Raw genomic sequence first — 18,532 nt, 5'->3', positions numbered from 1 at the left:
CAGGGCCTTTCCCTTTCATCTCTGCACCTTTATTCACCTCAGACAGCTTGCTTTGACCATGCTTTGGAATGCTGGGTTTAGACACAGATATCTGGATCTGACTGTGTTTAGGAGTGCTAGGTTTCGATACAGATAACTTTCTTTGTTTCCTTGCAGGTGTTTTTAGCTTAGACCCTGCTTTACCTGTGCTTTGAATATTGCTCTCTAGTTTACTGGTTTTCACTTTAAGGCCAGCCTTTTCTGTTGTCAAAGTGATGTTCTCCTTGCCCCTGGCTGGGGTTTGGGGGGTCTGAGGGGTCTTTAGTGGTTTGGGACTCTTTGTGGGCATGGCCTCTGCCTTCAACAAATTCAAACTGGAACCTCTCTGGAGCTCGGTGGGAAGGGCTTCATGGGAAGGTAGCTCCTCCTTCCTGTTGGTCAGGGTTTGTTCAACCTTCCTCTCTGCCTCCTTCACAGCTCTCAAAAGAACCCTACCCTTTTTATGTCCCTGGAGAGATGAGAAAGAGACAAGGAGACAGAGAGAAAAAGAGAGGAGGTGGCAGAGAGAGAGAGAGAGAAAAAGAGAGGAGGTGGCAGAGAGAAAGAGAGAGAAATAAAAGAAAGAGAGAGGAGGGTAACGTTTTGCAAAGATAGAGAATATTCAGAGAGTAGAGGAAGAAAGAGAGAAGGATGTGAAACATGAAGAGAATACAGTAAAGTGTCAAGCAGAATAAAGGAGCCAAATGTACAGGGAAATAAAGGAGAAAGGAAGACAGACATGTAGATGCCAGTCCTTCTTTCCTGTCCCTTATAGTAAATACACTAACATACCTTATCCTTCTGCTCTGCAGATGTAGTCCCAGTCTCATTGCCAGAATCTCCTCTCGATAGTGATGCCTGCCTCAAAAAGAACGGGACACAAGTCTCACAACCAAACTCAACATCTCATTTAACTATGTTGAGATACGTTAATAACCTACATACAAGCTCTTACATGAAACAACTATAAAGGGTTAGAACACAAAAGCCAGAACCTTCCTTCCATCAGGAATATAAACAAGTGTGGGTAGTCAGCTTTCCTGCAGGCAAACATGAGCCTGTATACGAACTGCATGACAGAATAAAAAGCAGAGGCTGGTAGGAAGAACTACGACACGTGACGATGAAATTCATCCATTTGTTCCCCCCATCCCTGCTGGAAATCAATTATAATCCCAGTTAATGAGAGGGTATTGAGGTGTTATGCAAAAGCAGACCGATTCGCTCATTGCCACGGCAACCTTTATCAGAAGCCTTTCCATTCAGTCCATTAACACATCCACCTTCATCATCGGGTGCCAAACTCCTCACGTATTACACCTCAGAGAGTCTCTATGGAATGGATGAAACACGTATGCAGGTACAGTATACACACAGGCTCATAGCACACAAGACACCCTAGCGGTTCTGTGTATAGAATGAACTAAAGTGCATGGGAGAGGCAGCACAACAAAAATAAATGCCTGGTCTTCCCAGCATCATGTGTTGATCTATCTGCTCTCTCTCCTCCATGTCGGTTGTTCACACTGCTGGGTTTCACTGTGTGCTGCAACAAGAGTAGGCCGATGAAGACCACGATGAAGATGTTGAAAACGTTGTGCATGTATCAGTAAAAACAGTGTTAGGATGTGTGTAGCTAAATACTCTTCTCCTCCGAACACAGGAAACTCCCTCACAGTCTCCCTCAGCAGGAGTCATGGAAAGATGGGCGTGAAGTGTGTCGACATCCCAGTCACGTCAACACTATGGATTAGCTATGAGACAGGAGGAGCTGTGTGTGTGTGTGTATGTGTGTGTGTGTGTGTGTATGTGTGTGTGTGTGTGTGTGTGTGTGTGTGTGTATAATTACGTGTGTGTATGTTCATGAGAAGAATGGCGGCAGGGACAGCGATTAAGCTCCAACCGATTTGCACTGAAGCTGCAACAGGAGATTTAAGACATGTTTTCTTGGAAAAGCAAATGAGCAGGAGACAGACGCAGAGACAGACAGAGAGACAGACGCAGAGACAGACAGAGAGACAGACGCAGAGACAGACAGAGAGACAGACGCAGAGACAGACAGAGAGACAGACGCAGAGACAGACGCAGAGACAGACTGAGAGACAGACGCAGAGACAGATGGACAGACGGAGAGAGACAGACGGAGAGAAGGACAGAGAGAGACAGACGCAGAGACAGACGGAGAGACAGATGCAGAGACAGACGGAGAGAGACAGACGGAGAGAGACAGACGGAGAGAGACAGACGGAGAGAGACAGACGGAGAGAAGAACGGAGAGAGACAGACGCAGAGACAGACGGAGAGACAGACGCAGAGACAGACGGAGAGACAGACGCAGAGACAGATGCAGAGACAGAAGGAGAGACAGATGCAGAGACAGACGCAGAGACAGACGCAGAGACAGAAGGAGAGACAGAAGGAGAGACAGACGCAGAGACCGACGCAGAGACAGAAGGAGAGACAGACGGAGAGAGACAGACGGAGAGACAGACGCAGAGACAGACGGAGAGACAGAAGGAGAGACAGACGCAGAGACAGACGCAGAGACAGACGCAGAGACAGACGCAGAGACAGACGCAGAGACAGAAGGAGAGACAGAAGGAGAGACAGACGCAGAGACAGACGCAGAGACAGAAGGAGAGACAGACGGAGACAGACGCAGAGACAGAAGGAGAGACAGACGCAGAGACAGACGCAGAGACAGAAGGAGAGACAGACGGAGAGACAGACGCAGAGACAGACGCAGAGACAGAAGGAGAGACAGACGCAGAGACAGACGCAGAGACAGAAGGAGAGACAGACGCAGAGACAGACGCAGAGACAGAAGGAGAGACAGACGGAGAGACAGACGCAGAGACAGAAGGAGAGACAGACGGAGAGACAGACGCAGAGACAGACGCAGAGACAGAAGGAGAGACAGACGCAGAGACAGACGCAGAGACAGAAGGAGAGACAGACGCAGAGACAGAAGGAGAGACAGACGCAGAGACAGAAGGAGAGACAGACGCAGAGACAGACGCAGAGACAGAAGGAGAGACAGACGCAGAGACAGAAGGAGAGACAGATGCAGAGACAGACGCAGAGACAGAAGGAGAGACAGACGCAGAGACAGACGCAGAGACAGAAGGAGAGACAGACGGAGAGACAGACGGAGAGACAGACGCAGAGACAGAAGGAGAGACAGACGCAGAGACAGAAGGAGACAGACGCAGAGACAGAAGGAGAGACAGAAGGAGAGACAGACGGAGAGAGACAGACGGAGAGACAGACGGAGAGACAGACGCAGAGACAGACGCAGAGACAGACGCAGAGACAGAAGGAGAGACAGACGCAGAGACAGAAGGAGAGACAGACGCAGAGATAGACGCAGAGACAGACGCAGAGACAGATGCAGAGACAGAAGGAGAGACAGAAGCAGAGACAGAAGGAGAGACAGACGCAGAGACAGACGGAGAGACAGACGCAGAGACAGACGCAGAGACAGACGCAGAGACAGAAGGAGAGACAGACGCAGAGACAGAAGGAGAGACAGACGCAGAGACAGAAGGAGAGACAGACGCAGAGACAGACGCAGAGACAGACGCAGAGACAGACGCAGAGACAGAAGGAGAGACAGAAGGAGAGACAGACGCAGAGACAGAAGGAGAGACAGACGCAGAGACAGACGCAGAGACAGACGGAGAGACAGAAGGAGAGACAGACGGAGAGACAGACGCAGAGACAGACGCAGAGACAGACGCAGAGACAGACGGAGAGACAGAAGGAGAGACAGACGCAGAGACAGACGCAGAGACAGAAGGAGAGACAGACGGAGAGAGACAGACGGAGAGACAGACGCAGAGACAGACGCAGAGACAGAAGGAGAGACAGAAGGAGAGACAGACGCAGAGACAGAAGGAGAGACAGACGCAGAGACAGACGCAGAGACAGACGCAGAGACAGAAGGAGAGACAGAAGGAGAGACAGACGCAGAGACAGAAGGAGAGACAGACGCAGAGACAGAAGGAGAGACAGACGGAGAGACAGACGCAGAGACAGACGCAGAGACAGAAGGAGAGACAGACGCAGAGACAGAAGGAGAGACAGACGCAGAGACAGACGCAGAGACAGAAGGAGAGACAGACGGAGAGACAGACGCAGACAGAAGGAGAGACAGACGGAGAGACAGACGCAGAGACAGACGCAGAGACAGAAGGAGAGACAGAAGGAGAGACAGACGCAGAGACAGAAGGAGAGACAGAAGGAGAGACAGAAGGAGAGACAGACGCAGAGACAGAAGGAGAGACAGAAGGAGAGACAGACGCAGAGACAGAAGGAGAGACAGAAGGAGAGACAGAAGGAGAGACAGAAGGAGAGACAGAAGGAGAGACAGACGCAGAGACAGAAGGAGAGACAGACGCAGAGACAGACGCAGAGACAGAAGGAGAGACAGAAGGAGAGACAGAAGGAGAGACAGACGCAGAGACAGAAGGAGAGACAGAAGGAGAGACAGACGCAGAGACAGACGCGGAGACAGAAGGAGAGACAGACGCGGAGACAGACGCAGAGACAGACGCAGAGACAGACGCAGAGACAGACGCAGAGACAGACGCAGAGACAGAAGGAGAGACAGAAGGAGAGACAGAAGGAGAGACAGAAGGAGAGACAGACGGAGAGAGACAGACGGAGAGACAGACGGAGAGACAGACGCAGAGACAGACGCAGAGACAGAAGGAGAGACAGACGCAGAGACAGAAGGAGAGACAGACGCAGAGACAGAAGGAGAGACAGACGCAGAGACAGACGCAGAGACAGACGCAGAGACAGACGCAGAGACAGAAGGAGAGACAGACGCAGAGACAGAAGGAGAGACAGACGCAGAGACAGAAGGAGAGACAGAAGGAGAGACAGACGGAGAGAGACAGACGGAGAGACAGACGCAGAGACAGACGCAGAGACAGACGCAGAGACAGACGCAGAGACAGAAGGAGACAGACGCAGAGACAGACGCAGAGACAGAAGGAGAGACAGACGCAGAGACCGACGCAAAGACAGACGCAGAGACAGAAGGAGAGACAGACGCAGAGACAGAAGGAGACAGACGCAGAGACAGAAGGAGAGACAGACGCAGAGACAGAAGGAGAGACAGACGGAGAGACAGACGCAGAGACAGACGCAGAGACAGAAGGAGAGACAGACGCAGAGACAGAAGGAGAGACAGACGCAGAGACAGACGCAGAGACAGAAGGAGAGACAGACGGAGAGACAGACGCAGACAGAAGGAGAGACAGACGGAGAGACAGAAGGAGAGACAGACGCAGAGACAGAAGGAGAGACAGAAGGAGAGACAGACGCAGAGACAGAAGGAGAGACAGAAGGAGAGACAGAAGGAGAGACAGACGCAGAGACAGAAGGAGAGACAGAAGGAGAGACAGACGCAGAGACAGAAGGAGAGACAGACGCAGAGACAGACGCAGAGACAGAAGGAGAGACAGAAGGAGAGACAGACGCAGAGACAGAAGGAGAGACAGAAGGAGAGACAGACGCAGAGACAGACGCGGAGACAGAAGGAGAGACAGACGCGGAGACAGACGCAGAGACAGACGCAGAGACAGACGCAGAGACAGACGCAGAGACAGACGCAGAGACAGACGGAGAGAGACAGACGGAGAGACAGATGGAGAGACAGACGGAGAGACAGACGCAGAGACAGACGCAGAGACAGAAGGAGAGACAGACGCAGAGACAGAAGGAGAGACAGACGCAGAGACAGAAGGAGAGACAGACGCAGAGACAGAAGGAGAGACAGACGCAGAGACAGACGCAGAGACAGACGCAGAGACAGACGCAGAGACAGAAGGAGAGACAGACGCAGAGACAGAAGGAGAGACAGACGCAGAGACAGAAGGAGAGACAGAAGGAGAGACAGACGGAGAGAGACAGACGGAGAGACAGACGGAGAGACAGACGCAGAGACAGACGCAGAGACAGACGCAGAGACAGAAGGAGAGACAGACGCAGAGACAGACGCAGAGACAGAAGGAGAGACAGACGCAGAGACCGACGCAAAGACAGACGCAGAGACAGAAGGAGAGACAGACGCAGAGACAGAAGGAGACAGACGCAGAGACAGAAGGAGAGACAGACGCAGAGACAGAAGGAGAGACAGAAGGAGAGACAGACGGAGAGAGACAGACGGAGAGACAGACGGAGAGACAGACGCAGAGACAGACGCAGAGACAGACGCAGAGACAGAAGGAGAGACAGACGCAGAGACAGAAGGAGGGACAGACGCAGAGACAGAAGGAGAGACAGACGCAGAGACAGAAGGAGAGACAGACGCAGAGACAGACGCAGAGACAGACGCAGAGACAGACGCAGAGACAGAAGGAGAGACAGACGCAGAGACAGAAGGAGAGACAGAAGGAGAGACAGACGGAGAGAGACAGACGGAGAGACAGACGGAGAGACAGACGGAGAGACAGACGCAGAGACAGACGCAGAGACAGATGCAGAGACAGACGCAGAGACAGACGCAGAGACAGACGCAGAGACAGATGGAGAGACAGACGGAGAGACAGACGCAGAGACAGACGCAGAGACAGAAGGAGAGACAGACGCAGAGACAGAAGGAGAGACAGACGCAGAGACAGAAGGAGAGACAGAAGGAGAGACAGACGGAGAGAGACAGACGGAGAGACAGACGCAGAGACAGACGCAGAGACAGACGCAGAGACAGACGCAGAGACAGACGCAGAGACCGACGCAAAGACAGACGCAGAGACAGATGGAGAGAGACAGACGGAGAGATGGATGGAGAGACAGACGGAGAGACAGACGACTGCATGGTTGAGCACGACTCCAACACCATCATTAAGTTTGCTGACGACAACGGTGGTAGACCTGATCACTGACAACGATGAGACAGCCTATAGGGAGGAGGTCAGAGACCTGGCAGTGTGGTGCCAGGACAACAACCTCTCCCTCAACAAGGCAAGACAAAGGAGATGATCGTGGACTACAGGAAAATGAGGGCCGAACACACCCCCATTCACAAGAAATAGGCTTTGATTATGTTTTACTGGTAAATGCCAACAAAATACCTTTTTGGTCAGTGTGGTTTGTGAGTGTGTGTATAACCTTTATTTAACTAGGCAAGTCAGTTAAGAACAAATTCTTATTTACAATTACGGCCTACCCCGGCCAATTGTGTGCAGCCCTATGGGACTCCCAATCACGGCCGGATGTGATACAGCCTGGAATCGAACCAGGGACTGTAGTAACTCCTCTTGCACTGAGATGCCTTAGACTGCTTTGTCCACGTGTGTGTGTTAACTATTTAACTATACTAGAATGCTTAAAAGGCATCAAAAAATGTAAATATCGGTTATCGGTATCAGGGTTTTTTGGGAAGGACAATATTGGAAATCGGTATCGGCCAAAAATGACATATCGGTGCATCACTAGTTGCCATACCAGGTGGTGATGCAACCGGTCAGGAGGCTCTCGATGGTGCAGCTTTAGAACGGTTGAGGATCTGGGGACCCATGCCAAATATTTTCAGTCTCCTGAAGGGGAAGAGGTGTTGTCGTGCCCTCTTCAAAAAAGATGGCGTCACGTGGAAGGAAAATGATGTGGATATATTGAAGCAACATCTCAAGACATCAGTCAGGAAGTTAAAGCTAGGTCGCAAATGGGTCTTCCAAATGGACAATGACCCCGAGCATACTTCCGAAGTTGTGGCAAAATGGCTTAAGGACAACAGGGTCAAGGTATTGGAGTGGCCATCAAACCTGACTCCATTACACCAGCTCTGTCAGGACGAATGGGTCAAAATTCACCCGACTTATTGTGGGAAGCTTGTGGAATGATACCCAAAACGTGTGACCCAAGTTAAACAATTTAAAAACAATGCTACCAAATACTAATTGAGTGTTTGCAAACGTAAGTGTAAGGAAATGTAAGGTCATTTCACGTGAAGGCGCACGTGACAAGTAAAATGTGATTTGATTTGAATAAGCAGGAATCCGGAATCCTCCAACCAAGATTTCTAGAAAACCGGATATTTTTGGCGAAGTTACTGTAACTTTACAACCTAGATCAAAGTAATGAGCCACTCTGATCATAGGCCAAAGTCATGGAGCCCACATACCTGACCATAGCAAGACAGCAAACCTAATACACATACAGATCTATAACACATACAGATCTATAACACATACAGATCTATAACACATACAGTGCCTTCAGAAAGCTTTCATACCTCTTGACTTTTTCCACATTTTGTTGCGTTACAGCCTGAATTTAAAAAGATTATACTGAGATGTTGTGTCACTGGCCTACAGACAATATCATAGTGTCCGAATGGAATTATGTTTTTAGAAATGTTGACAAATTAATAAAAAGTCAATAAATATTCAACCCCTTAGAGGCAAGCCTAAATAAGTTCAGTCACTTAATATGTTGCATGGACTCTGTTTGCCATAAAAGTATTTAACATGATCTTTGAATGACTAGCTCATCTCTGTACCCCATACGTATGATTATCTTTCATGTCTACTCCCGCTCCACCGCTCGACATCGCCGGTTTACTAACCACCGGTCCTGGCCACCCATCATTACGCACACCTGCGCCTCATCATTACGCACACCTGCGCCCCATCATTACGCACACCTGCGCCCCATCATTACGCACACCTGCGCCCCATCATTACGCACACCTGCGCCCCATCATTACGCACACCTGCGCCCCATCATTACGCACACCTGCGCCCCATCATTACGCACACCTGCACCCCATCATTACGCACACCTGCGCCCCATCATTACGCACACCTGCGCCCCATCATTACGCACACCTGCGCCTCATCATTACACACACCTGGACTTGATTTCGCACACCTGCGCCCCATCATTACGCACACCTGCGCCTCATCATTACGCACACCTGCGCCTCATCATTACGCACACCTGTGCCTCATCGTTACGCACACCTGCACCTCATCATTACGCACACCTGCACCTCATCATTACGCACACCTGCACCTGCACTTTTTCCAATGCCTCGCTAAGAAGGGATCTGATTGGTAGATGATTTTATATATATATATATATATATATATATATATATATATATATATTTATTTTTTAATTTTTTTAAAGCAGACATTGAATATACACCCAGTCATTACAAAGATACAGGCATCCTTCCTAACTCAGTTGCCGGAGAGGAAGGAAACCACTCACGAATTTCACCATGAGGCCAATGGTGACTTTAAAACAGTTACAGAGTTTAATGGCTGTTTATTTATTTATTTTATTTAACTTTTATTTAACTAGGCAAGTCAGTTAAGAACACATTCTTATTTTCAATGACGGCCTAGGAACAGTGGGTTAACTGCCTTGTTCAAGGTCAGAATGACAGATTTGTACCTTGTCAGCTCGGGGATTCAATCTTGCAACCTTCCAGTTACTAGTCCAACACTCTAACCACTAGGCTACCCTGTGATAGACAAAACTGAGGATAAATCAAAAACATTGTAGTTACTCTAAAATATTAACCTAAATGACAGAGTGGAAGGAAGCCTGTACAGAATCAAAATAAAAGTGGCAAAGAAATGAACTTTATGTTCTGAATAGAAAGTGTTCTGTTTGGGGCAAATCCAACACAACACATCACTGAGTACCACTCTTCATATTATCAAGCATGGTGGTGGCTGCAACATGTTATGGACTAGGGACTATTTTAGGATCAAATCCAACACAACACATCACTGAGTACCACTCTTCATATTATCAAGCATGGTGGTGGCTGCAACATGTTATGGACTAGGGACTATTTTAGGATCAAATCCAACACAACACATCACTGAGTACCACTCTTCATATTATCAAGCATGGTGGTGGCTGCAACATGTTATGGATATGCTTGTCATCGGCAAGGACTATGGAGGTTTTTTTTTAGGATAAAAAGAAATGGAATAGAGCTAAGTACAGGCAAAATCCTAGAGGAAAACCTGGTTCAGTCTGCTTTCCAACAGATACTGGGAAACAAATTCACCTTTCAGCAGGACAATAACCTAAGACACAAAGTCAAATCTACACTGCGTACCAAGACGACATTGAATGTTCCTGAGTGGCCTAGTTACAGTTTTGACTTAAATCGGCTTAAATCTATGGCAAGACTTAAAAATGGCTGTCTAGCAATGATCAACAACCAACTTGACAGAGCTTGAAGAATTAAAAAAATAATATTGTGCAAATATTGTACAATCCAGGTGTGTAAAGCTCTTAGAGATTTACCCAGAAAGACTCACAGCTCTGATCGCTGTGAGTCTGCTGTAATCGCTGTCAAAGGTGATTCATTAACATTATGTAAATTAGATATTTCTTTATTTAATTTTCAATAATTTTGCTAAAAGTTCAAAAAACATGTTTTCACTTTGTCATTATGGGGTATTGTGTGTAGATGGGTGATAAAATATATATTTAATCCATTTTGAATTCAGGCTGAAACACAACAAAATGTGGAATAAGTCAAGGGGTACGGAGACGTTCTAAAGGCACTGAAGTACACATTATAATATTTGATAATAAATCCGCTGTACTCACCAGGTTTGACAACGTGTCCTTTTCATCCTCCATATTCTCAATGAGCATCAGGCTGTCAGGGGCTTCTGTCACTGTGTCCTCGTTCCTATCTGTAAAAACACACAGAGAACACTGGGATAGGTCATAGAATATGTGTCGCAGTTATGCCTTGCGAAAAGGAAAGACAGGATTCAACTACTGTACCTGTCTGTGGTGAAGTGGGACTCCGAGAAGGGCTTGGGTGCCCCTTAGACAGCGTTTTGGGGGATTGGTTGTAATCTGTGGGCTTTTTAAAGGGGTTTTAGGGGACAGTGTGGGGTCGGGGATGAGTTTAGGCATGGATAGGAAGGACTGTGAGAGGCTACTGGGTTCTTTAGATGTAGATTTTGGTGATTTTGACGGGGTGGGCTTCTTCTTCTTAGGGCTGGACTTTGAGGAGAGTGAAGGGCTGGGAGGGTCTGGGAATGTGAATTGGGGAGACCGTGATGGTGTTAAAGGGGGTTTGCCTCTGGGTTTGAGTGACAGAGAGGGACTGGGGGCGTTGTTTGAGGAGGGATTGGAAGACAGTGAGGAGGTGGAGGGGTCTTTACATGGTGTTCTGGAGATGCGGATGTTCCTGGACACGGGAAGGGAGGTGTTGAAGAAGCCAGACATCAGAGGAGGAAGGTTATGGAACATCTGGCCAAACTGCTCTGGAGAACACTCCTGAAACAGACCACACAGAAAAGTAAACTGAACAAAAATATAAACGCAACATGCAACAATTTCAACCATTTTACTGAGTTACAGTTCATATGAGGAAATCAGTCAATTTAAATAAAGTCATTAGGCTTTAATCTATGGATTTCACATGACTGGACAGGAGTGCGGCCATGGGTGGGTCTGGGAGGGCATAGGCCCACCCACTTAGTAATCAGACCCATCCACTGGGGAGCCAGGCCCACCCACTGGGGAGCCAGGACCTGCCAATCAGAATTAGTTTTCCCCCACAAAAGTGCTTATTACAGACCGAAATAATCCTCAGTTTCATCAGCTGTCCGGGTGGGCTGGTCTCAGACGATCCAGCAGGTGAAGAAGCTTGATGTGGAGGTCCTGGGCTGGCGTGGTTACACGAGGTCTGTGGTTGTGAGGCCAGTTGGACGTACTGCCAAATTCTCTAAATTGGAGGCGGCTTATGGTAGAGTGAATGTTCACTTCTCTGGCAACTGCTCTGGTGGACATTCCTTTCTTCAGCATGCCAATTGCACGCTCCCTCAAAACTTGAGACATCTGTGGCATTGTGTCGTGTGACAAAACTGCACATTTTAGAGTGGCCTTTTATTGCCCCCAGCACAAGGTGCACCTGTGTAATGATCATGCTGTTTATTAATCAGCTTCTTGATTTGCCACACCTGTCAGATGGATGGATTATCTTGGCAAAAGAGAAATTCTCACTAACAGGGATGTAAACACACAGCAGACCAAGTGGGGATCAAAGGCTAAGAGAAAGTTTCAGATTTGGTCAACAAAAAATATGATTGTTTTTTATTTGATCGAATAGAAGTTTAGTAATGTTTAGATTGTTACTAAAATAAGTGGCCGAACGTGGCATCTCGGCAGCTTTGAGAAAAGATATTTTATATTGGAGTTGTGTCTGTTGTTCACACACATCTGCCCTTTCATTGGCTAGAATGTCCCTCCTGATCTCGCATCCACGCCTTCACGATAACAACTTCCATTGCTGGGCAGAGACAATCTTGTCATTATATACAGTTTCTCTGCAGAAATGTGACGCAACACTGCTCCCTAGTGAAGGCAACCAAACACCACAACTCTGTCACTCCTTGTAATCAACACTCCAGTTCTACTTTCTGAAACTTTCTGATGTTGTGGCCCAGTGCTCACCCTCTCCCTGCGGCGGGCCCTAGCAGACAGGGTCCAGAGAGGAGGTGCAGTCGGTGGGTTGGACATCAGGAGGGAGGGATCCATCATGAGCAGCTCAGTGTAGGTTTCCAGAGTCTCCAGAATGGTCTCTGTGACATCATCTTCCTCTATCACCACTTCCTCAACCTCTGGGGGTCTGGGCATAGCCAGCACCAGCATGTGAGAGCTGCCACCTTTCACCTGAACACACATGCACAGTATTAGCACATGCAAAAACACACTCACACACACAAACCCACACAGCTTGACTCACTGACTGGACACTGTATTTGAGGAAGCGTGGGCACAGTGTTGGTCTGAACTGGTTGGTGAAGTTCTCTTCCCCCAGTCCTAGTTTACCATGGCGACCGTCCCCAAAGGTGTACAGAATCCCACTGTCTGGAGGGTGAGACATGGGGTCTCAATGGAACATGCTCAGGTTTCAAATGTCTGAATGACAACTTCTATTCAACAGTGTATACTTAGTAGAATATATTACAGTACAATAGAAGCTTGCCTGTGATCACAGCAGTGTGGTTCTCTCCACAGGTGACGTGACTGACTCTGCCATTCCGGAAGTGGACCAGTGCTTTGGGCAGATGTGCTTCGAACAGGAAGGTCCCGTGGCCCAGCTGACCATGCTGACCCCGCCCAAACGTGTACACATCCTCCTCTGGAACACGGAGAGGAAGCAAGAGAGAGAGAGAGAGAGAGAGGTATAGAGGAAGCCAGAGAGAGAGAGAGAGAGAGAGAGAGGTATAGAGGAAGCAAGAGAGAGAGAGGTATAGAGGAAGAGAGAGAAAGAGAGAGAGAGAGGTATAGAGAAAGAGAGAGAGAGCGAGGGAGAAAGAGAGAGAGGTATAGAGGAAGAGAGAGATAGGGAGGTATAGAGGAAGAGAGAGAGATAGCGGTATAGAAGAAGAGAGAGGTATAAAGGAAGAGAGAGATAGCGGTATAGAGGAAGAGAGAGATAGCGGTATAGAAGAAGAGAGAGAGAGGTTTAGAGGAAGAGAGAGAGAGGTTTAGAGGAAGAGAGAGATATAGGTATAGAGGAAGAGAGATATAGCGGTATAGAAGAAGAGAGAGATATAGAGGAAGAGAGAGAGAGGTATAGAGGTAGAGAGAGGTATAGAGGTAGAGAGAGATAGAGAGGTATAGAGGAAGAGAGATAGAGAGGTATAGAGGAAGAGAGATAGAGAGGTATAGAGGAAGAGAGAGATAGAGAGGTGTAGAGGAAGAGAGAGATAGAGAGGTGTAGAGGAAGAGAGAGATAGAGAGTTGTAGAGGAAGAGAGAGATAGAGAGGTGTAGAGGAAGAGAGAGATAGAGAGGTGTAGAGGAAAGAGAGAGAGAGGTATAGAGGAAGATAGAGAGAGAGGTATAGAGGAAAGAGAGATAGAGAGGTATAAAGGAAGAGAGAGATAGAGAGGTATAGAGGAAGAGAGAGAGAGAGGTATAGAGGAAGAGAGATAGATAGGTATAGAGGAAGAGAGAGATAGAGGTATAGAGGAAGGGAGAGAGAGGAAGAGAGATAGAGGTATAGTGGAAGAGAGAGATAGAGAGGTGTAGAGGAAGAGAGAGATAGAGAGGAATAGAGGAAGAGCGAGATAGAGGTGTAGAGGAAGAGAGAGATAGAGGTGTAGAGGAAGAGAGAGATAGAGGTATAGAGGAAGAGAGAGAGATATATAGAGGAAGAGCGAGATAGAGGTGTAGAGGAAGAGAGAGATAGAGGTATAGAGGAAGAGAGAGAGATATATAGAGGAAGAGAGAGAGATATATAGAGGAAGAGAGAGAGATATATAGAGGAAGAGAGAGAGATATATAGAGGAAGAGAGAGAGATATATAGAGGAAGAGAGAGAGATAGAGAGGTAGAGAGAGAGATAGAGAGGTATAGAGGAAGAGAGAGATAGATAGGTATAGAGGAAGAGAGAGATAGAGAGAGAGGTGTAGAGGAAGACAGAGAGAGAGAGGTATAGAGGAAGAGAGAGATAGAGAGATAGAGAGGTATAGAGGAAGTGAGAGATAGAGAGGTGTAGAGGAAGAGAGAGATAGAGAGGTGTAGAGGAAAAGAGAGATAGAGAGGTGTAGAGGAAGAGAGAGATAGAGAGGTATAGAGGAAGAGAGAGATAGAGAGGTATAGAGGAAGAGAGAGATAGAGAGGTGTAGAGGAAGAGAGAGATAGAGAGGTGTAGAGGAAGAGAGAGATAGAGAGGTGTAGAGGAAGAGAGAGATAGAGAGGTGTAGAGGAAGAGAGAGATGTAGAGGTATAGAGGAAGAGAGAGAGAGAGATAGAGAGGTGTAGAGGTATAGAGGAAGAGATAGATAGAGAGGTGTAGAGGTATAGAGGAAGAGAGAGGTATAGAGGAAGAGAGAGATAGAGAGGTATAAAGGAAGAGAGATAGATAGAGAGGTATAGAGGAAGAGATAGATAGAGAGGTGTAGAGGAAGAGAGAGATAGAGAGGTGTAGAGGAAGAGAGAGAGGTGTAGAGGAAGAGAGAGAGGTGTAGAGGTATAGAGGAAGAGAGAGAGGTGTAGAGGAAGAGAGAGAGAGGTGTAGAGGTATAGAGGAAGAGATAGATAGAGAGGTGTAGAGGAAGGGGAGACAGTCACAAACTGGAAACAGTAGACAGACTGTTTTATGTTATTAACGGTACTGTATCGATGAGTTAGTATTAATAGTATTTCAGAGGTATTTACTTGTGAGTGCCACTGTGTGCTCCCCTCCACAGGACACTTGGATGACCGGATCCTGGATGCCTTCCACCTGCTGAGGGACTCTGTGATTGGCCAGCTGGTCACGGAATAGACCCAGCCTTCCGTTCCGACTCTCCCCAAACGTGTAGAGGTCCCCGTCCACTGGAACGAGCCCAAACCCAGCCGAATTACTACATGACAACAGGTTAATGGTATGCATAAGGTTTAGCTACTGAATTGAAATGAACCCTGTGTTACCTGTGACGAATGCTGAGTGGTGGTATCCACAGGACACCCAGGCCACTGACTGCCCCACCATCACCTCTCTAGGCTCTGAGGCGTAGCTCTCTGCCCCCAGACCGATCTGGCCAACCGAGTTATCACCCCACATGAACAGCCTGCCTTCCTCTGCCAACACATATACAACACAGCACACATACTGACAGAGAAGACTGACCAACAGACAGACAGACCGAGAGACACACACACACAGTAGACAGACAGTCTGTCTGTTATCATTGTTACCTGTCAGAGCAGCTGAGGTGTTGCAGCCAGCAGCGAGCATTTTGATTGGTGCGTGGTCAGAGAAGGGATGAATCAGGTGGAAGGTGTTTGTGTCATCACAGTGTCCCAAACCAAGCTGCCCCTCCTGGTTACTGCCAGCACCATAAACCTGCCCACTCCCTGAGAAACATGGGTGAAAGCCTCATAAGTCATTGTAATGGCACATATTCATAACATGTTCTATAGTAATGTAGAGTAAAACAACTTGGTTCTTTTACATGTGCACACGATTGTATGGTCTCTTCCACATGCTGCAAACTTCACTTTTTCAGTCTTCAACACTAAAGAAAAAAACATGTGTTTTAACGTTACAAAACTTTTGACAAAATGTGAGTCGAACATAATCCTAGTACACGATGGACTGACCTTTCACAGCAGTGGGCTTGTTGATGTTGATCTCTGACCCCAGTCCTAACTGACCGCAGGTATTACTTCCAAACATGAACAGCCTGCTATGGCCTACACATAGGAGAATACATAATTATACTGTTTTTATGTATTTCTTTGTGTCTTTGAACAAGTAAATACTATACATGTCTTGAAGTTAAAGGCATTTTGTTCATAACACTGTTTGACTACAGGTCCATTAGTAAACTGATAATGAACCATTGATAATGATTTACCAGCATTTTATAAACAACAAACGAGCTTATGTTTTATACACAGTGTCCCCAAGTCGGCCAATCATATAGGAGAGTGTAGGATACATTATTGATAACCTGTTACGAGAGCAGTGTGATCACCCCCACACGAGATTTCTTCTGGATGGTCATTCTTCAGCCAGAATTTACTGGGCACATTATCAGCAAACTTGCTCTTCCCAAAGGTGAAGATTGCTCCTGTTTCTGTTAGGGTAAAAAAACAAATTTGAGACAGAAGAGAAACTATGACATTTCATAGGAGTTTGAGGAAATATCAGGTGCTATATGTTTGTACTACATGATTTCACTACTAGGCTTTACAGCAGTAAAGCAGGTAAATCCTAATGCCAACCGGTTGTTACGTATTTAGGTCGCTGCAAGCCAGAAATAGCAACAGGTTAGCTAATGGTCCCTACCATACATTACTGTCTAGTGATAGAATAGCAACTATTGAGCTAAATAACAGCCATATGCTTCAAAAAAGCTATTCAGACACAGGTTTCCTAACCAGGTATATCATCTTCGGTCTGCCCGGTCATCTCTCCCCTGGTGTCGGCTCACCTCACAGGTGCCTGTCACATTCCTCCGCAGAAACAATCTGCGGATTCGATTATGCAGAGAACCGGTATATGACACGTGACGTGACCAGTGTGAGCAACAATAGCGGAATCGGCGGTTTGCCTTCAAAATAAAGGTCTCCCATTGATTCCCATTGAATCACGCCACAATTGTATTAAAGGAAAACTATATTTTGGTATTTGTTTAATTAATCCATTGTTGATATAGTCAAGTGTTTTGCATGTCAGTAATCAAGTTAGAAGATATATCACTTTCAAAATACATATGATGAAAAATGCACCATACAGGCCAGATTTCTGTATTTTATGAATGTTCTGGCCTTGGCTCCTTTTCTTTTGCAGAGTACGTTCAGGTGCTTCATTCCCTCCTTCTCCAGGCACTGTATGTGGGCACTGCAGGACATGTTTTCTTAGAGTGTGACCCCTTGGCTGGAGTGCTTTCCCATACAGTTTAAGGTGCACTTGCGTGGTTATTTTGGGGTGCCTGGAGAAGAGGACATACTGTGTCTTCAGGGGATTGAGCTTGACCGTCCACAGATTTAACCCAGTTCTCCATCTCTGTTATGCTCTTCTGTAGCTTTTTTCCAGCATGGACAATGTTTTTGGAGGAGGCCTAAAAACAGAGATTGACTGCGATCTGGGCCACTTGTCCGTCTCCTGGGTGGGGGAAATAAATATCACAGATGTATATTAAAAACAGTAGAGGACAGACGACGGAGCCTTGGGGTTCTCCCGCCTCTGGAGAGAACCTGAATGATGTGGCTTCTCTCACCCTCACCGCTGCCTCCCGCTGATTTAAAAGAAGGACCATCTGAGTGGGGAGTTTCAGGTTCGTATCCTATAGCCTATAGATGAGCCCATTGTGCCACATCTTATCAAACACCTTTTCAATGTCTAAGAAGACAGTCACCATCACCTCTTTTTTGTCAGCCTCAGGATGTTGTCAGTAGTTGATCTCTTCTTGACAACGACATCTCAGGGCTGGTAGGGACATCTCAGGGCTGGTAGGGACATCTCTGGGCTGGTAGGGACATCTCTGGGCTGGTAGGGACATCTCTGGGCTGGTAGGGACATCTCTGGGCTGGTTGGGACATCTCTGGGCTGGTAGGGACATCTCTGGGCTGGTAGGGACATCTCAGGGCTGGTGGGACATCTCAGGGCTGGTGGGACATCTCAGGGCTGGTAGGGACATCTCAGGGCTGGTAGGGACATCTCAGGGCTGGTTGGGACATCTCAGGGCTGGTAGGGACATCTCAGGGCTGGTTGGGACATCTCAGGGCTGGTTGGGACATCTCAGGGCTTCATGCTCTCTTCTATCCCTCTTCTCCATGTATCGGTCTGGTGAAGGTCAGGTTTGGCAAAGTACAAGGGGAAGGGGGTGGTGGAGTTCTCTTTTATTTATCTCAATTTAATGTCAACAAACTTTAACGGATTTAAAGTGCAGTCAAACCAGATTTGATGTTGCTAAAATGTAAGATTCTATCAGAGTGCCTATCCTCTTCCTGTAACCACTAGGTGTGGTAGGAAATATAGCTGGCATGTAGGTTTCTCACTTATGTATGGCA

The 18,532-nt window shown here is 47.4% G+C and overlaps 1 protein-coding gene across 1 annotated transcript; it reads right to left on the bottom strand.

The window, feature by feature from the left end:
* Window positions 1–810: 810 nt before the first annotated feature.
* Window positions 811–17,001, bottom strand: LOC115116618 (X-linked retinitis pigmentosa GTPase regulator-like). The gene is made up of 13 exons (XM_065014972.1): window positions 16,898–17,001; window positions 16,468–16,593; window positions 16,115–16,207; window positions 15,967–16,029; window positions 15,710–15,868; window positions 15,443–15,592; window positions 15,188–15,346; window positions 13,007–13,162; window positions 12,764–12,888; window positions 12,472–12,690; window positions 10,792–11,292; window positions 10,609–10,697; window positions 811–876 (listed from the first exon to the last, which is right to left on the bottom strand). The coding sequence occupies exons 1-12, from the start codon at window positions 16,926–16,928 to the stop codon at window positions 10,677–10,679; spliced, it is 1,803 nt and encodes a 600-aa protein (XP_064871044.1). The 5' UTR covers window positions 16,929–17,001; the 3' UTR covers window positions 811–876; window positions 10,609–10,676.
* Window positions 17,002–18,532: the final 1,531 nt, after the last annotated feature.

This window comes from Oncorhynchus nerka, linkage group LG3 (genome assembly GCF_034236695.1).
Source record: "Oncorhynchus nerka isolate Pitt River linkage group LG3, Oner_Uvic_2.0, whole genome shotgun sequence".
Classification (NCBI taxonomy): Eukaryota; Metazoa; Chordata; class Actinopteri; order Salmoniformes; family Salmonidae; genus Oncorhynchus; species Oncorhynchus nerka.
This window is presented reverse-complemented; position numbering and strand designations above follow the sequence as displayed.

Coding starts and splice junctions, on each gene's coding strand:
- LOC115116618 (XM_065014972.1), bottom strand. CDS start 16,928: ATGACCGGGCAGACCGAAGATGATATACCTG. Junction 13,163..15,187: donor GCACACAGTGGCACTCACAA/GTAAATACCTCT, acceptor TCCGTGTTCCAG/AGGAGGATGTGTACACGTTT. Junction 12,889..13,006: donor CCACACTGCTGTGATCACAG/GCAAGCTTCTAT, acceptor CTCACCCTCCAG/ACAGTGGGATTCTGTACACC.